General features: G+C 42.4%; 1 protein-coding gene across 4 annotated transcripts in view; it reads left to right on the top strand.

Moving 5' to 3' along the window:
• The window catches only part of LOC139366421 (ATPase phospholipid transporting 8A1), a 195,705-nt gene that overhangs the window by 39,172 nt on the left and 133,719 nt on the right, over window positions 1-22,814 (top strand). For all 4 annotated transcript variants that reach the window (XM_071103888.1, XM_071103891.1, XM_071103892.1 and 1 more), the window contains exon 2: window positions 12,924-13,044. In XM_071103888.1, coding sequence (XP_070959989.1) covers window positions 12,924-13,044 — 121 coding nt within the window. The remainder of the gene's footprint in view (window positions 1-12,923; window positions 13,045-22,814) is intronic.

Genomic DNA, 22,814 nt, shown 5'->3' with positions numbered 1-22,814 from the left:
CAACAAATGGTAGTTCTGTGGTGATGGCTCACCGACCTTTAACCGTTGATGGTAAACTCCCTGCTTTTGACTTATGACTTATTTTGTGTAGAAATAATTAAATTGGGTCACCTAACGTAGAGTAAATATGAATAAGCTATATTCAAATGTTTTCATTTGACAGGTAATAGTGGACATTGTCAATGGCAGGCTTACTTACGGTGCATTCGGAAAGTATTCCTTTCCCAATTTCCACATTTGGTTACGTTAGACTTATTTTAAAATGGATTAAATAAATAAAAATCCTCAACCTACACGCACTACCCCATAATGGCAAAGTGAAAATAGATTTTTAGAAATGTTTGCAAAGTTTCTAAAAAAAAAACAAACCGATAGTATTCAGACCCTTTGCTATGGGACTCGAAGTTGAGCTCCGGTGCATCCTGTTTCCATTGGTCATCCTTGATGTTTATACAACTTGATTGGAGTCCAGCTCTGGTAAATTCAATTGATTGGACATGATTAGGAAAAGCACACACCTGTCTATATACGGTCCCACAGTTGACAATACTTGTCAGAGCAAAAATCAAGCCATGAGATCGAAATAATTGGCCGTTGAGCTCCGAGACAGGATTGTGTCGAGGCACAGATCTGGGGAAGGGCACCAAAAAATGTACGCAGCATTGAAGGTTTCCAAGAACACCGTTGCCTCCATCATTCTTAAATGGAAGAAGTTTGGAACCACCAAGAGCTGGCCACCCAGGCAAACTGAGCAATCAGAGAAGAACGGCCTTGGTTAGGGAGGCGGCCAAGAACCCGATGGTCACTCTAACAGAGCTCCAGAGTTCCTTTGTGGAGATGGTTGGCCTTCTTGAAGGTTCTCCCATCTCTGCAGCACTCCACCAATCAGGCCTTTATGGTAGAGACGGCCTGCTTGGAGTTTGCCAAAAGGCACCTAAAGACACTAAGATTCTCTGGTCTGATGAAACTAAGTTTGAACTCTTTGGCCTGAATGCCAAGCGTCACGTCTGGAGGTCTGGGGAGTTTCCTGGCCATGGACCCAAAATATCGATGTTTTGTTCCCCGAGCCACTTAGTTATCACTTTTGCTTTATGGCAAGGTGCTCCGTCATGCTGGAAAAGGCATTGTTTGTCACCAAACTGTTCCTGGATGGTTGGGAGAAGTTGCTCTCTGAGGATGTGTTGGTACTTTATTCATGTCTGTGTTCTTAAGCAAAATTGTGAGTGAGCTCACTCCCTTGGCTGAGAAGCAACCCCACACATGAATGGTCTCAGGATGCTTTACTGTTGGCATGACACAGGACTAATGGTAGTGCTCACCTTGTCTTCTCCGGACAAGCTCTTTCCGGATGCCCCAAACAATCGGAAAGGGGATTCATCAGAGAAAATAACTTTTCCCCAGTCCTCAGCAGTCCCTGTACCTTTTGCAGAATATCAGTCTGTCCCTGATGTTTTTCCTGGAGGGAAGTGGCATCTTTGCTGCCCTTCTTGACACCAGGCCATCCTTCAAAAGTCTTTGCCTCACTGTGCGTGCAGATGCACTCACACCCGCCTGCTGCCATTCCTGAGCAAGCTCTGTACTGGTGGTGCCCCGATCCCGCAGCTGAATCAACTTTAGGAGACGGTCCGGGCGCTTGCTGGTCTTTCTTGGGCGCCATGAAGCCGCCTTCACAACAATTGAACCGCTCTCCTTGAAGTTCCTGATGATACGATAAATGGTTGTACCTAAATCATTCTTACTGGCAGCAATATCCTTGCCTTGTGAAGCCTTTTTTGTGGAAAGCAATGATGACGGCATGTGTATCCTTGCAGGTAACCATGTTTGACAGCGCAAGAACAATGATTCCAAGCACCACCCTCCCTTTGAAGCTTCCAGTCTGTTATTCAAACTTAATCAGCATGCCAGAGTGATCTCCAGCCTTGTCCTCGTCAACACTCATACCTGTGTTAACGAGAGATTCACTGACATGATGTCAGCTGGTCCTTTTGTGGCAGGGCTGAAATGCAGTGGAAATGTTTTTTAGGGAATTCAGTTCATTTGTATGGCAAAGGGACTTTCAATTGATCCAATCACTCTTCATAACATTATGGAGTATATGCAAATTGCCATCATACAAACTGAGGCAGCAGACTTTGTGGAAATTAATATTTGTGTCATTCTCAACTTTTGGCCATGACTGTAGATTGAGGAATACGACTATTTAATCCACGTAACAATAAGGCTGTAAAGTAACAAAATGTGGAAAAAGTCAGGGTCTGAATACTTTCTGAATGCAGTAGTTTAGCATTATACTCCTGGCAATGGTTGGCCTGTATAGACTGACTAACTTCCTCATTTCGACTACACATTTGACTCATGTATTGTTTGTCGGACACAGACAAACAATACACCAACAACTCACAAGGCCCAGCCGTTTCGTTTTGTATTCTCCCCCCTGACCAGATGAGTAAAACGGTATCTTGCAGTTCAATTTACCTCACACGGAACTCTGTCTGAAGCTGTTGGCATCAGATTAGCCTTTCTTAGCCTTTTAACGTTTAGCAGGGGCTCTTATGAAACTAAGTTGTGAAGTATAATACACACCATTGGGAGCACTGCATTGTGATGAAACCAGCCATATGTCAGACTAATATGTTGGTTTTAATCAACAAACTTTTTTTTTTGTGGAAGTGGAACTGACAGCGTTTTTTAAATAGTTTTTTTCATATCGGCAAAGTATCATAATATCAAATCCCCAGTTAATGGTACAAAACATACTTCATAAGAGGTTTTAAAAATAGGTTCATTCCATGATGTACACTAGGGCATTGTTGGCAGAATAGATGGATGCTGTTCAATGCATGATGAATATAATTTACCAATACATTTTTGGTAGTCCAACAAATATTGCTTTCAGGTTGTAAATCACAGCTGGTCTGGTACATTGTTTGCTACCTCCAGCCATTCAGGATGCACTGATTGTTTCAATGACTCAATATTTTTTACAAAAATTGACAAATGTAGCGAAGGCTGAGAATGTCAATACAATCAAAGTTGCAAAGGCAACGATTACAAGTCAGTCATACGTGGCTAATAGGCTAGCTTATCTACATTGAACAAAACTATAAATGCAACATGTAAAGTGTTGGTTTCATGAGCTGAAATAAAATGTTCCATACACACACACACACACACACACACACACACACACACACAGCTTGTTTCTCAAATGTTGTCCACAAATTTGGTTTTCGTCCCTGTTAGTAAGCATGTGTCCTTGGCCAAAATAATCCATCCATGTGACAGGTGTGGCAAATCAAGTAACTGCTTAAACAGAATTATCATTACACAGGTGCACCTTGTGCTAGGGACAATAAAAGGCCACATTTTAGAGAATTTGCCAGCATGTCCAACAGGTCTCACAACCGTATGGTGTTGTGTGTGTGTGTGTGTGCTAACGGTTTGCTGATGTCAATGTTGTGAACAGAGTGCCCCATGGTGGGGTTATGGTATGGGCAGGCTTAAGTTACAGATGACAAACACAATAGCATTTTCTCAATGGCAATTTTAATCCACAGAGCTACTGTGATGAGTTCCTTAGGCCCATTGTCGTGCCATTCATCCACCGCCATCAACTCATATTTCAGCATGATAATGCACGGCCCAATATTTAAGGATCTGTACACAATTTCTGGAAGCTGAAAATGTCCCAGTTCTTCCAGGGCCTGCATACTCACCAGAAGTGTCACCCATTGAGCTTGTTAGGGATGCTCTAGATCAGGCCTGGACAAAGGCTGGCCCATATGCGGCCCGCAACCTGATTCAATACGGCCCGCGGAATCATGCTCAGATCACATAAAGAATTTGCGATGGTAAAGTAAAAAAAAAAAAAATGTGTTATTCAAATGAACAGCCCAACAAATACTTGCCTTTGTGTAATTATTTAACTCCCACTGCTTGAGTGACATTTATTTTGAAGGCGCGTGTATATATCAACTTCACGAGGACAGACAGTGACTGACAGGCTGACACAGTTACAAATAGTAGCTAGCTAGAAATTGCTCAAAAATGAGTGGACATCGAATGTTGGGTGTTCCAGCAAGAGTGGACATTGAAATATTTCTTTGAGGTATCAGGGTTAAGCTGTGTGCAGAGAGAGCAGACTACAACTTGTCCCGACACTTCCATCCGAAGCATGCAGAGAAATATAGGAATGTCTTCTGAGCAGAGGGCAAGTGCATCGATAGAGTTGCTTTCTCAGTTGCAAAAGCAGCAAGGACTTTTCACAAAACTGCATTCCGCAAACAACGGAATTGCGTGAACTAGCTATGTAATGTCCCACACAATTGCTAAACATAGTAAGCCATTCGCTGAGGGCGAATTAATTTAAGAATGTTTAATTGACTCTGCAGCAATACTTTTCCTCGACAAGAAAAAGCTGTTTGAAAATATTTCCCTTTCAAAACGAACAGTGACACAGCATGTTGAGGATATCGCAGAGAATATGGAACAACAGTTGAAAGACATTTCTCCTTGGCCCTGGATGAGAGCAGGGATGCACGTGACACGGCGCAGTTGTTGATATTCTTACGAGGCATAACCCCAGACTTTGAAATTACAGAGGAGCTTGCTTCAGTACAATCAATGAAGCGCATAACCACAGGGAAATATGTATTGGAGGTTAATAAGTGTGTGACAAATCTGGGACTGAATTTTGAAATGTTATCCAGTGTGACCACTGATGGGTGCCCAAACGTTGGCCTTTTCAAAAAGGATACAAGATCAAGTAGCTGAGCTGAACCCAGATCAGAAAATAATTTCCCCGAATTGCATTATTCATCAGGAGGTGCTCTGTAAATGTGTTCTGAAAATGAGCCATGTTGTGGATAGTCACTAAAGTGGTAAATTTCATAAGAGCATATCTTTAAACCACAGGCACTTTATCTCACTGTTGGACGAGACAGTTGGGTCATGCAGAACTCCCCTACCACACAAACGTGAGATGGCTGAGTTTGGGGAAGATGCTTAAAAGAGTATGTATGTGAACAGACATTTTCAGTGATGAAATATAATTCAAGGCACAGATCATCTCTTACTGACTCTCACTTCTCAGCAATCCTGCGCATAGCGACATCAGAAACTATACCTGACTTCACTGCTCTAGTCAATGCCCATCAGACTTCACTCCTAACACTAATTGAGTAGTTTAAATGTAATGTTGAGCTCTCTCTCGTGTTTTTGTGCATACCCGTTAACAAGAGTTCTGTCCGTGGTGCTGCATGCACATTATATTTTTTCCCTCCGTGTAGTGAATTGCATGTTGAATAATGAAAATACCAACCAAAAGGAGAACATGGATATGGTTTATTTCTGTGCATGTAAAATAAGTAGCACATCTGAATGTGATTTACAGTAGATATATATTTCAACACAGTCATACACTTGATGTATAATCCTGTCATTTCATTCTGGCCCACAATGGCAAAAATATATTCTAATGTGGCCCTCTAAGGAAAATAATTGCTCAGGCCTGCTCTAGATCGGTGTATGACCGCGTGTTCCAGTTCCTGCTGATATCCAGCAACTTCGCAGGGCCATTGAAGATGAATGGGACAACATTACACAGGCCACAATCAACAGCCTGATCAACTTTATGCAAAGATTCTGCGCTGCATGAGACAAATGGTTGTCACACCAGGTACTGACAGTTTTTCTGATCCAAACCCCTACCTTTTGTTTTAAAGGTATCTGTGACTAGCAGATGCATATCTGTATTCCCAGTCATATGAAATCCATAGATTAGGACCTAATTAATGTATTTTAATTGACTGATTTCCTTATATGAACTGTAACTCAATAAAAAAGTAAATTTGTTGCATGTTGTCTTTCAATTTTTGTTCAGCATATTTATGTAGCTTTTTTATTAAGCAAGATGAAAATGCTGAGCCTAACGTTAGCTAGCTAGCTAGCTGCGGGGAGGATGTCATGTCATTTGATGAGTGGGTGAGTGGACAACTCCCCAATATCGTTTTTTGGTTCTACTGCTGGAGATGCAGGTGTCATTTGGTTAGCTTGCAAGACATGTGAATCACTTTGCTAGGTAGCTATACTGAACTTGAACGACTGTTATCCACAGTTAGCATTAGGGCTGTTCCCGACGAAAACAAATGTTCGTCGACAGTCGTCTGTTCTTTCAACCAATGGCTTGTTAGACGTAAAAATATGTGTTTTAATAAAATCAACTCTATGCATTGAGCTTGTCTGATAACGTTAAGCTTACTGTTTGATGAAATAAGACACAAATGACTCACATGGGAGCCAGAGATCTAGATAACCAGAAGAAAAAAAACTTAACCTGACCCAACCATTCTCCTCTCTCTCCTGCTGGCTTTTGCAGATTCTGGCATTACTCTCCTGAAGTTGCCGGTAATTCTTGGAACAGTTTAATTTCATTTATATTAACATCAATCTCAAATTGTCATGAGGTTAATAAAAATGATATCTAAATGAAAATTATAACCTAAAAGCAACTTATATTGCTATTGCCTGCTACAGTGGGGCAAACAAGTATTTAGTCAGCCACCAATTGTGCAAGTTCTCCCACTTAAAAAGATGAGAGGCCTGTAATTTTCATCGTAGGTACACTTCAACTATGACAGACAAAATGAGGGAAAAAATCCAGAAAATCACATTGTAGTATTTTTTTATTAATTTATTTGCAAATTATGGTGGAAAGTAAGTATTTGGCCACCTACAAACAAACAAGATTTCTGGCTCTCACAGACCTGTAACTTCTTCTTTAAGAGGCTCCTCTGTCCTCCACTCGTTATCTGTATTAATGTCACCTGTTTGAACTTGTTATCAGTATAAAAGACACCTGTCCACAGCCTCAAACAGTCACACTCCAAACTCCACTATGGCCAAGACCAAAGAGCTGTCAAAGGACACCAGAAACAAAATTGTAGACCTGCACCAGGCTGGGAAGACTGCATCTGCAATAGGTAAGCAGCTTGGTTTGAAGAAATCAACTGAGGGAGCAATTATTAGGAAATGGAAGACATACAAGACCACTGATAATCTCCCTCGATCTGGGGCTCCACGCAAGATCTCACCCCGTGGGGTCAAAATGATCACAAGAACGGTGAGCAAAAATCCCAGAACCACACGGGGGGACCTAGTGAATGACCTGCAGAGAGCTGGGACCAAAGTAACAAAGCCTACCATCAGTAACACACTACTCCGCCAGGGACTCAAGTCCTGCAGTGCCAGACGTGTCCCCCTGCTTAAGCCAGTACATGTCCAGGCCCGTCTGAAGTTTGCTAGAGAGCATTTGGATGATCCAGAAGAAGATTGGGAGAATGTCATATGGTCAGATGAAACCAAAATAAAACTTTTTGGTAAAAACTCAACTCGTCGTGTTTGGAGGACGAAGAATGCTAAGTTACACCATACCTACTGTGAAGCATGGGGGTGGAAACATCATGCTTTGGGGCTGTTTTTCTGCAAAGGGACCAGGACGACTGATCCATGTAAAGGAAAGAATGAATGGGGCCATGTATCGTGAGATTTTGAGTGAAAACCTCCTTCCTTCAGCAAGGGCATTGAAGATGAAACGTGGCTGGGTCTTTCAGCATGACAATGATCCCAAACACACTGCCCGGGCAACGAAGGAGTGGCTTCGTAAGAAGCATTGCTAGGCCACTCCAGGACCTTGACAGTCTCCAGATCTCAACCCCATAGAAAATCTTTGGAGGGAGTTGAAAGTCCGTGTTCCCCAGAAACAGCCCCAAAACATCACTGCTCTAGAGGAGATCTGCATGGAGGAATGGGCCAAAATACCAGCAACAGTGTGTGAAAACCTTGTGAAGACTTACAGAAAACGTTTGACCTCTGTCATTGCCAACAAAGGGTATATAACAAAGTATTGAGAAACTTTTGTTATTGACCAAATATTTATTTTCCACCATAATTTGCAAATAAATTCATTAAAAATCCTACAATGTGATTTTCTGGATTTTTTTTCTTCTCATTTTGTCTGTCATAGTTGAAGTGTACCTATGATAAAAATTACAGGCCTCATCTTTTTAAGTGGGAGAACTTGCACAATTGGTGGCTGACTAAATACTTTTTTGCCCCACTGTATTTAATAATAGCCTACATAAAGCCAACAAATAAAAACCATTGCAGCCTGCAGGTAGAAAATATCCTGATTTTGGAAATAAATATCCTATAAATCACATTGGCTACATATTGGCCGGTCTGCAACGAACTTGAAACTTTATCAACTGTTAACTTGGGTTTGGCAGAAGCATGTGCTAGTGAATTTGCAACATTGTATAAAATATTCTGGGCTGTCAGTTTCCTGCGCCAAAAGTTTGTAAACACCTACTCATTCAAGGGTTTTTCTTTATTTTTACTATTTTGTACATTGTAGAATAATAGTGAAGACATCAAAACAATGAAATAACACATATGGAATTATGTAGTAACCAAAAAAGTGTTAAACAAAATATATTTTTGAGTTTCTTGAAAGTATCCATACTTTGCCTTGATGATAGCTTTGCACACTTGGCATTCTCTCAACCAGCTTCACCTGGAATGCTTTTCCAACAGTCTTGAAGGAGTTCCCACATATGCTGAGCCAACAGGCTGCCTATCCTTCACTCTGCAGTCCAACTCAATTGGGTTGAGGTCTGGTGACTGTGGAGGCCAGGTCATCTGATGCAGCACTCAATCACTCTCCTTCTTGGTCAAATAGCCCTTACACAGCCTGGAGGTGTGTTGGGTTATTATCCTGTCGAAAAACAAATGATAATCCCACTACGCGCAAACCAAATGGGTTGGTGTATCACTGTAGAATGCTGTGGATGCCATGCTGGTAAAGTGTGCCTTGAATTCTCAATAATTTACTGACAGTGTCACCAGCAAAGCACCATCACACCTCCTACTCCATGCTTCACGGTGGGAACTACACATTTGGAGATCATCTGTTCACCTACTCTGTGTCTCACAAAGACACGGTGGTTGGAACCAAAAATCTCACATCAGACCAAGGGGCAAATTTCCACCGGTCTAATGTCCATTGCTCGTGTTTCTTGGCCCAAGCAAGTCTCTTCTTCTTATGGGTGTCCTTTAGTAGTGGTTTCATTGCAGCAATTTGACCATGAAGGCCTGATTTCACACAGTCTCTTCTGAACTGTTGATGTATCTGTTACTTAAAGCATTTTTTGGGGCTGCAATTTCTGAGGCTGGTAACTATAATGAACTTATCCTCTGCAGCAGAGGTAACTCTGGGTCTTCCTTTCCTGTGGCGGTCCTCATGAGAGACAGTTTCATCATAGGGCTTGATGGTTTTTGCGACTGCACTTGAAGAAACATTCTTGAATATTTATTGCCATAATATGGACTTGGTCTTTTACAAAATAGGTCTATCTTCTGTATAACAAACCTACCTTGTCACAACACAAGTGATTGGCTCAAACACATTAAGGAAAGAAATCCCACAAATTAACTTAACAAGGCACACCTGTTAATTGAAATGAATTCCAGGTGACTACCTAAAGCTGGTTGAGAGCGAGCCAATAATGTGCAAAGCTGTCAAGGCAAAGGGTGGCTACTATGAAGAATCTCAAAAATGAAATATATTTAGATTTTTTTTTAAAACACTTTTTAGGTTACTACATGATTCCATATGTGTTAATTCATTGATGTCTTCGCTATTAATCTACAATGTAGTACAAATAAATAAAAACCCTTGAATGAGTAGGTGCTCAACAAGAAATATCTGTCGACCGAGACCAGTCAACTAATTGTGGTTAGCCCTAGTTAGCATATCTCTTGTTTCAATCAAATATATCTGGCGTCGATCAAATGTGCAGGCAGGCAACTTCCCACTCAGTTGTCAAAAGGTGGGTTGGGGCAAGCATTCATTATCAGGCAACTATAAGCTGAGAAGGGCGAGCAGGCTACCATTCTCCATCTTTTATCAACGCAATTTTTGACGGCCAACTATAAGCTGAGAGGGTATATCTAATGTTCCCTCGCTATTGCTAACATTAGTTGTTGATGTTGTTAATGTGCTTAGGCTGTGTCTCTGTTGCCTATCTGTTTGTGGTTGTTTGAGCAATAGCAATGTAAAGTTCCCAAATGTAAGAGGACTCCTGTGGTATTTACATATTTGCAGAAATCCATTCAGGTGTATTTTGTGGAACGCTTTCTGATCTAAAGTCTCACTGTTGCTACTGCCTGTAAACACAGTCTAGTTCAAAGTGAGTGATGGCCGGCTTGTGTCAACTGGCTTATTTGCCAATTGCCCTACAGTAGCTCTGATTTGGCTTTAGAGCACCGGTCAAGCTACATGTCTTAACAAAAGACTCTCATCTGAGTGTACCAGAGTGCCAAATAACTGATGAATTTACAAACACTCAACACCCGTTGAATATGGTTGGTGTCAGTTAACGTTAGCAAAAAAAAAGCATAATGAAATTGTTGCCAGCAGCACAGTTAGTCACCGACCCTCTGGATAACATAAACGGCCTAACCAGCTCTGCTAAGGCGAGTAAAATGGTCAGTGGGGTGTACTCATTTTTGCCTAGAAGTAGCTAGCAGGATAGCCAATGCGAGCCAGTTAGCTTGGGTGCTTGACTGCCGTTGTGTGGTCAGAACGTTTGGATCATCCGCCAGAGCATCCAGTGTGTGCTCTGAACGCTCTGAGAGCAAAACGCTCTGAATTTACAAACTGACAATCTGACGGCGCAGTTGCTGTCACCAATGCTCTGGATAACAACAGCCCAACCAGGTCTGCTAGGGCGAGTTATGTTCAGTGAGCTGTGCTCTCATTTATGTCTGAAATTAGCTAGCAAGTTAGCTTGGATGGTTGACTGCTGCTGTTAGTACAGAATGCTCGGATCAGCCGTTAGAGATGGGTGGGGTTAAAGCTTAAGAGTGTGTGAACTATGCTGAATGTTTGTATACTAAGAAGGGCTCTCCAGTAGTAGTACCAAAACTTTTAAATGCCATTTTCTCAAAAGTGAGTTTACAAGTTTTGCAACTTTCAAAGCAGAAATACTTTCCCATTGTTCCTCAACTGTAGTGTATGAAATATTATTTTCTAGCTCTGAGTCTCTACTTTAATCCAATGTAAAAAAAATAAATTAAAAAAAACTACATTTCAAATTTTGTTACAGAATAATGATTTTGAGCCGGGTCGGTCACGTAAATCATTCTATGTAAGTATAACCATGTGAAAATGACCATATCTGAGTGGTCGAGTGTGAGAATGTATGAAAAGGCATCATTCTTCCTGGCGGTTTACATGAACTGATTTTTACACGATTTCATGTTGCTAAAACGCTGTAAGTTCCACTTTAAACAGCCTAGTACTCGATTAGGGGATCTAGGCTTTTTCACAGCTCAAGAATGCGATGCCAGGGAGTGTAGGCTAGTCATGTCTCATTTTAAAATAAATGCAATGAGGGCAGAAGTAGGCTGGTCGTGACTCCTAAAATTAACCTAGTATTTAAGCATTGGAGAATAGAATGAAGTCCGTAGCTGACACATCCATGTTTGTGTATTTGCTTAGTATAAGTCCCTACTGTCATGACGTGGCCCTTTCTGGGTATAGATAGTGGCCTCCCCCTCTCTCTCACTCTCTCCTACACCGTTTCTGTTATCTCAGGTTGTAAATTCCTGGCGGAGACTCTCTCTCCCCCTGGCCATGCAGAAAGAGAGACATGGAGAGAACAAAGGATTTCACATGGCGAACTTCTAAATCCCCATAATGAGAATATGAAACAAAATCTCCACTTGTGAGTAGGTGGGAATGGTCCGTGGACACTTAAAGGATGGGTATGACGAGGGTGTTTCATTTGCTGACCTCAGAGGACAGGAAACGCACAACTATATCTCAATGTGTACATTTCTCAATTATGGGGTTTGCATCTAATTATTGTGTAAAAGGAATGAGTAAAGATTAAATCATGTATTGTGATGTTAAGCCTTTAATGCGAGAGAATTGCATTCCCTTTAAAGTTTGTCATTTGCCAGGCCCCGTGAGCACAGACATGATCGGGCGTCATAGAACCGCCTTTTTTACTGTTACGAATAAAACACTCTCCTGTGGAAATCCTCTTCAGACATCAAAAACCTCAGTGTAAGCTAAGGTTGCAATGGTTGTTCAATTCCTAACCATACCACGTGGAGCATTGGCTACACGGCGGGAAATTTTTAATCTGAGACTATCGATCCCGACACTACCCAGTGGTGTCTGTGCTTGGTCTCAGTCCCTACCCAGTGGTGTCTGTGCTTGGTCTCAGTCCCTACCCAGTGGTGTCTGTGCTTGGTCTCAGGAGAAGCCAGTTAAAGGTGTACCTGCAGCATCTGATCTTCCTTAAAAAGGCACCCTGAAGGGACATTGTGTAAAAGGCATTTTATCTAGTCGTAATCCAATCTTCTGTGATTTCTGTAACACACACACACACACACACACACACACATTGCCACCTGAACCCTGCAGAATGGGTGACCCTGAGACACAGATTTGCCTTCGACTCTGCCATCTGCTCTAAGAAAGCCTTGTTTGAAAATAAACCCTGCCTGGACCAACCTTGTCATACTTTTTTATTTTCTTCTGTGACCTTGTCCAAAAGTTCTTAGTGCCTTTCTTTGAGTCAACCTCAAATTTTCATCTAAATGGCCCCTTTTCAGCTTTGGTTCTATTCAGCACAGAGAAGTGCCATTAACAAAATCTATGCAAAGTACTGACTTTTATGCCTTTTTTATACTACGTCACACATTGCAAATACTCTGACTGGAAGGTGATTCTATTAAACGGATGAAGCTATCTGGGAAGATCTGGTGCTGAAAAGACAATTTTGTACATTTAGGCAATGACTTTTGAAAATCTGTTTTTTGAATGCGTTTTCTTTTTTCCGTTCTTCCCTCAGGGTACGAAAAGACAGAGGACACGGCAACCTCCGCAAAGACCTCTTTAGCTGACCAAGAAGATGCACGACTGATATTCCTCAATCAGCCACAGTTCACCAAGTTCTGCAGCAATCACGTCAGGTAAGACGTCTGTTCATTGGTTGGCCTATCATCCTCTTTGCTTGCATAACGTTGAAAGACTAACTGTGGCGATACAATTTCCCACAGATTCCCTCCCTCTCACAGAGATTGCATTGCATCTGTACTACCATTACTGTACCTCAACGATACAATTTCCCACAGATTCCCTCCCTCTCGCAGAGATTGCATTGCATCTGTACTACCATTACTGTACCTCAATTCCGGCTTGCACAGTTTGCATTTCCTTCTCATTTAACTTCTCATAGTATTGCCATACAAGGCCGCTTCTATAGCTTGCCTTTCTCTGCCATTTTTCCAAAGTTAACCACGATGACGTAGTGGTGGAGACTTGACTCCAAATAATTGATTCTGCGACTCCTTGAACGTCGACTCCTGATGTCAACTCCCATTTCTGAGTGTCAAGATTCGATTTAGCTAGGAATCGCCTCCTAAGAGTCAGTATTTTTGGAATGGAGGAGACTGATTATTTGCCGTACTTCCGAGAACACAATCACTCGCATCTTGCATAGCAAGCTAGTGAGGGATGGCAATCAAATGCTGTATCACACAATGGAAGGCTGTGTCTTGTCTCAACTTCAGTAAAGCAGGGAATATCATGAATGAATAGGCAAAGATATTCTACATGCAACAGACCAAAGGCTGAACACACACTTGCATCATTAGGGAGGAGGAGGAGGAAAATGTTTTGGTAATCTGTATCTCTCAATGTCTTGTCTTTCATGCCTCGCAAATTCACCACAGTAGCCTAAAGTTAGCCTTTTCCTCACAGGTTAGATTTAAATGACACAGCTTACAACCTATCATCTAGTTAGACTATAACACGGAAAATAATATGTTTTGTGATAACTGCACCCCCCACAAAACATGGATTTATGGATTTTTCATAACTTTAAGGATCCCGACTTAGCTTTAACATCTTAAATGTTCACACCCCGACTAGAGAACAACTAAGAGTTACTTACAGTATGTTACTCATCTCCTGCTAAATATAACATGACTCTGGCTGTTTCACACATTTCCTCACACAATTCTCCAGTGCTGACCGGAGAGAAGAACAATTCAAGTACGGCTGCATTTTATATTGTTAGATATTTGCTTGAAATTATGGATGATAAAACGTCTATTCCGTTTGGTGCATGGAGCTCCATCTAGGGCCAATATTGTGTCATTTAATAAGTAGCCAGCTTGCATATAACCCGACGAGAAACCTGATTTGAATACTAAAACTATTTTTATTTTTTTTACCTTTATTTAACCAGGCAAGTCAGTTAAGAACAAATTCTTATTTTCAATGACGGCCTAGGAACAGTGGGTTAACTGCCTGTTCAGGGGCAGAACGACAGATTTGTACCTTGTCAGCTCGGGGGTTTGAACTTGCAACCTTCCAGTTACTAGTCCAACGCTCTAACCACTAGGCTACCCTGCCGCCCTATAAGGTCAGGAGAGACCAATCGTGTGGCATCGTCAAGTTGTCAGGGCTTATTTTTGTGTGTATTGGGTATTGGACCTCAAAGGTAGCAAGAGGCCTTTGGGTCTCCGGGTTATTTTGTTCCACTGTATATCATTACCAGATGAAGTCACACTGCAGTTCTTCATGTCCTCTTCTCTTTCTCTCTCCCTTTCCCCCTTCCCACCTGGCCCGCTTTGCCCTGACACCTGCTGGGAAGGAAGGGGGGGGGGGGGGGGGGGACTCCCAACAACAACAACAGTATTGCCATTTGTCAAAGCAGAGGAATTGTTGCTGAGGAGGCAGCAAAGTTCAAGACATGTCGAAGTATGTCGATGTGCCTGATTTGAAATATGGGCTTGGGATGATCTATAGTGGGGGTGGAAGGAGGACAGGCAGGCAGCTTCTAAACCCTGATTGAAATGTACAGCTCCTACACGTGCCTGCCTGTTTTGGTGGGAGGCATAGGCAACATGACAAACGGACAAGGTGCACCTCTTCCAGTTTGAAAAGGTCATTGTCTATTTGACAAGTAGAAGAGAATTCTGAATAGCTGATCATTCTGTGACATCTGAAGATAATCCATACCTTAGAGTACGCTGCATGTGCTGGCGTGAGGATCTCAACTATTTGGGTACTGGCAACAGTGACCCAGAGGTAAGCATTTTTCCCCCATATCAGCCCCCGGCATATCCAACCTTTTTTAACCCCTTAACCCCACAGAGACACAACAGACCAGTGTCGTTCGTTGAGTCATGTTTCATCAGTAGTACTACTAGGCCGACATACACTATTCCAATGAAGGCTACATATACTATTCCAATGTAGGATACATACACTATTCCACTGTAAGCTACTATACATTAGACTGACTTGAGCCCCCCCCCCTCCCCCGACTCACTGCAGCCCTTTTACAACCACTAAGGGCTCTCGTTGTGGATTCATCCAGAAACTCTACCTCACTAGGGCTACATTCCAAATGTCACCTTATACTTAAGTAGTGCACTATATAGGGAATAGGGCTCCATTTGGGACTCTACCTTAGTTAGCTCGCTGGCGTTTCCCTCCTCTGTTCCTTGTGGAGCCGTGTTGCATTGAAAGGTCAGGTCTGGGCTGGCCATCCTCTGTCAGGGAATATTAGCGTTAGCATTCCTGCTGCATGAGCGGCTGGAGATGTCTGCATCGCACACACAGACACACCGGTCCACCGCCACAGGAAAAACATAGAGCCTTAGCAGCATACAGCCAACCACTAGAATGAAACACAAAATCATGGACACAATGAAATGACAACGAGTCAATATTCAGCTTCTTAGCATAGATTAACCAAGCAAGTCATGCTGTGCCCAAAAATGTGAATTTTTGGACTCCTCTTTTTATCCGCTGCTATCTTGGATCTCCAATTCTTGTTCCTACTTGTGTCGATTTGCTTCCATCTGATCCTTGAACACTGTATGCTGCTGCCCATAAAAAGTCACCCAGAGTCACTTTCAGTCTCTGGTCCCAGATCTGGTTTTGCTGTCTTGCCAACTCCTATGGTCATTATGTTTGGCATGGCAACGGTTATATAGGTGTTGTCTATACCGCACAAACAGATCTGAGACCATAGAGGTATACTACGATGGAAGATAGATTAACTCAGGCTGTTGCTCATTCGCCTGCCGCTAACTCTATCAGGCTTGTAACTGCTAGTCGATCGCCAAACTCGTGAGACAATGCTGAAACATCAATCCATGGGCCAGTCAGTGGAACATTTTAAATGTTTTCCTGAATCAAAATTCTTGCAAATTCAGTAGGCTGTGGTGTGAAATAGGCTTTTAAAAGTGATTTTTGTTTTTTTGTGTCGTTAATGCCGCCTTTGCTTTGGTGTAGAAAAGCACAAACACCTTTTTTCCCCACTCCTATCAATAAAATCATTTTGTCATTCAATAGTTTTACTCTACATAACTTTCAAATGCATCCCGTCATTGCTAAATGTGTGATGTGATAGGTATTTAAAAAACAAAAACATTTTAACCCCCTTTTCTCCCCAATTGGTGATGTCCCATCGCTGCAATTCCCGTACAGACTCAGGAGAGGTGAAGGTCGAGAGCCATGCGTCCTCCGAAACACAACCATGACAAGCCGCACTGCTTCTTGACAGACTGCTCTCTTAACCCGGAAGCCAGCTGCACCAATGTGTAGGAGGAAACACTGTACAACTGGTGACCGTGTCATCGTGCATGCGCCCAGCCCGCCACAGGAGTCGCTAAGGACATCTCAGCCGGCCAAACCCTCGCCTAACCCGGAAGACGTTGGGCCAATTGAGGCATCGCCTCATGGGTCTCCCGGGTGTGGCCGGCTGCGACACAGCCCGGGATCGAACCCATATCTGTAGTGACGCCTCAAGCACTGCAGTGCTTTAAGCAGCTCAGGAAATATTACTATTTTTAACACATTTGATTAATATAATATTGAATCAGTCATCTTACCCAAATGAAGGGGATGATGACGGACTCTTTGCGAGAAGGAGGGAATCTGATTTCATTGGTCTTCATCTCGCGGCTCAGTCATTTCATTCAGGGTAAGTGGAGTTAGCCTGACCCGGAGTAGGTTGGTTCTGAAAGATTTGTTGCCATGGCTAAAACGTGAGCCACTTTCTTATGACCGGTTATACCGAGTTTACCAAAGTTAGTTGAAGTCGGAAGTTTACATACACCTTAGCCAAATACATTCAAACTCAGTGTTTCACAATTCCTGTCATTAAATACTAGTAAAAATTCCCTGTTTTAGGTCCACTTTATTTTAAGAATGTCAGAATAATAGTAGAGTGATTTATTTCAGCTTATATTTCTTTAATCACATTCCCAGTGGGTCGGAAGTTTACATACACTCAATTAGTATTTGGTAGCATTGCCTTTTAAATTGTTTAACTTGGGTCAAACGTTTCAGGTAGCCTTCCACAAGCTTCCCACAATAAGTTGGGTGAATTTTGGCCCATTCCTCCTGACAGAGCTGGTGTAACTGACTCAGATTTGTAGGCCTCCTTTCTCACACACACTTTTTCTGTTCTGCCCACAAATTTTCTACAGGATTGAGGTCAGGGCTTTGTGATGGCCACTCCAATAGCTTGACTTTGTTGTCCTTAAGCCATTTTGCCACAATTTCTTAAGTATGCTTGGGGTCATTGGCCATTTGGAAGACACATTTGCGACCAAGATTTAACTTTAGCTTGCTTCAATATATCCACATAATTATTCCCCCTCATGATGCCATCTATTTTGTGAAGTGCACCAGTCCCTCCTGCAGCAAAGCACCCTCACAACATGATGCTCTCACCCCCGTGCTTCACGGTTGGGATGGTGTTCTTCGGCTTGCAAGCCTCCCCCTTCTTCCTCCAAACATAACGACGGTCATTATGGCCAAACAGTTATATTTTTGTTTCATTAGACATTTCTCAAAAAAGTACAATCTTTGTCCCCATGTGCAGTTGCAAACCTTAGTCTGGCTTTTTTATGGCGGTTTTGGGGCAGTGGCTTTTTCCTTGCTGAGTGGTCTTTCAGGTTATGTTGATATTGGACTCTTTTTTTACTGTGGATATAGATACTTTTGTATCGTTTCCTCCAGCATCTTCACAAGGTCCTTTGCTGCTGTTCTGGGATTGATTTGCACTTTTCGCACCAAACTATGTTCATCTCTAGGCGACAGAATGCGTCTCCTTCCTGAGCGGTATGACGGCTGGGAGGTCCCATAGTGTTTATACTTGCGTACTATTGTTTGTACAGATGAACGTGGTACCTTCAGGCATTTGGAAATTGCTCCCAAGGATGAACCAGACTTGTGGAGGTCAAATTTTTTTTTCTGAGGTCTTTGCTGATTTCTTTTGATTTTCCCATCATAATGTCAAGCAAAGAGGCACTGAGTTTGAAGGTAGGCCTTGAAATACATATACAGGTTCACCTCCAATTGACTCAATTGATGTCATTTAGCCTATCGGAAGCTTTTAAAGCCATGACATAATTTTCTGGAATTTTCCTAGCTGTTTAAAGGCACAGTCAACTTAGTGGATGTAAACTTCTGACCCACTGGAATTGTGATACAGTGAAATAATCTTTCTAAACAATTGTTGGGAATATTACTTGTGTCATGCACAAAGTAGATGTCCTAACCGACTTGTCAAAACTATAGTTTGTTAACAAGACATTTATGGAGTGGTTGAAAAATGAGTTTTCATGTAATCTTCGACTGTACCTCTTCAAACCTGATTCGTAGTATAGGGCTCAGGGAATCACTTTCACACGTTCTATTTAAACTAAAAATATTTACTTGTGTATTTCTCCATACACTGCACCTCTCCACCACTATCACTACCAGCATCTCCATAATCATATTTTGCTCCACTGCTGGTCTTGTCCCAAATAGAATCTTATCACACAGACACATGGGCCCTGGTCAAAAGGAGTGCACGATATCGGGAATAGGGTGCAATTTGGTACACAGTCTGCTGGTCGTGTGAGTGATGGAAACTGTTTATTCAGCTGCACTACTTGTCAGACCAGATCTTGTGCTAATGTAATGTGACATGGGAGTCGGTGGTGGGATGTGCATGACTTCAACCAGGGCAAACCGGAGAGTCAGGCAGGGCAAGCTGCTGTTCATTGTGTGTTCTGTGAAAAGCTGACATGGTGGATCCATGCAAGGAATTTGGCACAAGGGGTTACGTAGGTACTCACATGAAAGGATACATGTACGCACACATTTATTTATTTATTTCACCTTTATTTAACCAGGTAGGCTAGTTGAGAACAAGTTCTCATTTACAACTACGACCTGGCCAAGATAAAGCATAGCAGTGTGAACAGACAACAACACAGAGTTACACATGGAGTAAACAATAAACAAGCCAATAACACAATAGAAAAGAAAAAAAAGAGTCTATATACATTGTGTGTAAAAGACATGAGGAGGTAGGCGAATAATTACAATTTTTCAGATTAACACTGGAGTGATAAATGATCAGATGGTCATGTACAGGTGTGTACATAGATACAGAGATACTGGTGTGCAAAAGAGCAGAAAAGTAAATAAATATAAACAGTATGGGGATGAGGTAGGTAGATTAGGTGGGCTATTTACAGATGGACTATGTACAGCTGCAGCGATCGGTTTGCTGCCCAGATAGCAGATGTTTGAAGTTGGTGAGTGAGCTAAAAGTCTCCAACTTCAGCGATTTTTGCAATTCGTTCCAGTCACAGGCAGCAGAGAACTGGAACGAAAGGCGGCCAAATGAGGTGTTGGCTTTAGGGATGATCAGTGAGACACACCTGCTGGAGCGCGTGCTACGGGTGGGTGTTGCCATCGTGACCAGTGAACTGAGATAAGGCGGAGCTTTACCGAGCATGGACTTGTAGATGACCTGGAGCCAGTGGGTCTGGCGACGAATATGTAGCGACGGCTAGCCGACTAGAGCATACAGGTCGCAGTGGTGGGTGGTATAAGGTGCTTTAGTAACAAAACGGATGGTACTGTGATAAACTGCATCCAGTTTGCTGAGTAGAGTATCGGAAGCTATTTTGTAGATGACATCGCCGAAGTCGAGGATCGGTAGGATAGTCAGTTTTACTAGGGTAAGTTTGGCTGCGTGATTGAAGGAGGCTTTGTTGCGGAATAGAAAGCCGACTCTAGATTTGATTTTAGATTGAAGATGTTTGATATGAGTCTGGAAGGAGAGTTTACAGTCTAGCCAGACACCTAGGTACTTATAGATGTCCACATATTCTAGGTCGGAACCATCCAGGGTGGTGATGCTAGTTGGGCGTGCAGGTGCAGGCAGCGAACGGTTGAAAAGCATGCATTTGGTTTTACTAGCGTTTAAGAGCAGTTGGAGGCCACGGAAGGAGTGTTGTATGGCGTTGAAGCTCGTTTGGAGGTTGGTTAGCACAGTGTCCAAGGGAGGGCCGGAAGTATACAGAATGGTGTCGTCTGCGTAGAGTTGGATCAGGGAATCGCCCGCAGCAAGGGCAACGTCATTGATATATATACAGAGAAAAGAGTCGGGGCACACATACTTAATGTAGAGTTATTAATGTACCCTTTTAGTTGTTCTGGGTTCTCCCGAGTGGTGCAGTGGTCTAAGCCACTGCAGTGCTTGAGGTGTCACTACAGACCTGCTGTGTCAGAGTTTGACCGTGGGGCTTTACTTGGCTCATTGTTCTTTATAAATCCTTGTGGCGGGCGGGCGCCTGCAGGCTGACTTCGGTCATCAGTTGAGTGGTGTTTCCCCCGACACATTGGTACGGCTGGCTTCCAGGTTAAGCAGGCGGGTGTAATGGAGTGTGGTTTGGAGGGTGATGTTTCAAAGGACGCATGACTCGTCCTTAGCAAATTTGGTAGGCTACTAATGACCATCAACAGCATCCAAGCTTGGAGAAGCCTAATTACCGTGACTAAACGGTCACATGGAATTTGACTCGTGACCGCCGGTGTGGTGGTAATATGGCCGCAACAGCCCTACACATGGAGAGAGACACACACACAAACAGATTTCATGCTCTCATGTGTAAATGACCAGTTAAGGGAAACCTGTCTTTCTGCTTTTTCATTTCAAGGTTAAGTGCTTTTGTGCAATTGTGTTTGCACACATTTAACTTGACATGGTCAGATTTGAAGCTACAACGGTGACATCATCCTTTTATGCCAAGTCAGGTAATGTAATGTCGATCATCTTCTCTCGACGGTCCCCAAAATTGCTACTAATGTCTTCACGGCTGTTGGCCATTGAGTCATAGGGCTTTGGCCAAAAGTAGTGCGCTAAATAGGGAATAGGGTCCCATTTGATTTTTTTTTTTCAACTCATTTTTTGAGTGGAGTGACGAGATGAGGAGGAAGCTGTCTCAGTCCTGAGGCCACGGGTAGATAATGAATGGAGAGCTGGTGCAGTAATCTCCATTAAGAAGAGGAGTGTTAACCTCTCTGATCTCCCCATCCCGGATCCGGTATCAGGAATACAGACTCAAGCTCATTACCATAACGCAACGTTAACTATTCATGAAAATCGCAAATGAAATGAAATAAATATGCCATCTCTCAAGCTTAGCCTTTTGTAAACAACATTGTCATCTCAGATTTTCAAAATATGCTTCTCAACCATAGGAAAACAATAATTTGTGTAAAAGTAGCTAGCTAGCGTAGCATTTAGCGTTAGCATTAGTGTTAGCATCCAGCACGCAACATTTCAACAAAAACATAAAAGCCTTCAAATAAAATCATTTACCTTTGAAGAACTTCTGATGTTTTCAATGAGGATACTCTCAGTTAGATAGCAGATGCTCAGTTTTTCTAAAAAGATTCTTTGTGTATTAGAAATAGCTCCGTTTTATACATCACATTTGGCTACCAAAAAAAAACGAAAATTCAGTCCTCAAAACGCGAACTTTTTTCCAAATTAACTCCATAATATCGACTGAAAACATGGCAAACGTTGTTTAGAATCAATCCTCAAGGTGTTTTTCACATATCTCTTCATTGATATATCGTTCTTGGAAGCATGGTTTCTCCCCTCAATCAAATGGAAAAGTACAAGCAGCTGGCAATTGCGCACCGAATTCCACGCAGGACACCAGGCGGACACTTGGAAAATGTAGTCTCTTATGGTCAATCTTCCAATGATATGCCTACAAATACGTCACAATGCTGCTAAGACCTTGGGGGAACGACAGAAAGTGTAGGCTCATTCCTTGCGCAATCACAGCCATATAAGGAGACAATGGAAAACAGAGCTTCAGAAATTCTGCTAATTTCCTGGTTGACGCATCATCTTGGTTTCTCCTGTAGAATGAGTTCTGGGGCACTTACAGACAATATCTTTGCAGATTCTGAAACTTCAGAGTGTTTTCTTTCAAAAACTGTCAAGAATATGCATAGTCGAGCATCTTTTCGTGACAAAATATCGCGCTTAAAACGGGAACGTTTTTTATCCAAAAATGAAATAGCGCCCCTAGAGATCCAACAGGTTAATGGAGAGCTGGTGCAGTAATCTCCATTAAGAAGAGGAGTGTTAATGGAGAGCTGGTGCAGTAATCTCCATTAAGAAGAGGAGTGTTAATGGAGAGCTGGTGCAGTAATCTCCATTAAGAAGAGGAGTGTTAATGGAGAGCTGGTGCAGTAATCTCCGTTAAGAAGAGGAGCGTTAAAGGATCACTTTTTTATTGTCATTCGCTGTGGTTTTGCCCCAAAGAAATACGGAAGGAAAGAAAGAAAGAGCGATAGGAGGAGAGATGGAAGATGGAAAGAAAAGGAAGTAGCTGAAGGAACAAAATATTTA

The sequence above is a fragment of the Oncorhynchus clarkii genome, chromosome 14 (assembly GCF_045791955.1).
Source record: "Oncorhynchus clarkii lewisi isolate Uvic-CL-2024 chromosome 14, UVic_Ocla_1.0, whole genome shotgun sequence".
Classification (NCBI taxonomy): Eukaryota; Metazoa; Chordata; class Actinopteri; order Salmoniformes; family Salmonidae; genus Oncorhynchus; species Oncorhynchus clarkii.
Note: the sequence above shows the minus strand (reverse complement) of the source record. Positions and strands in the feature narration are given on the sequence as shown.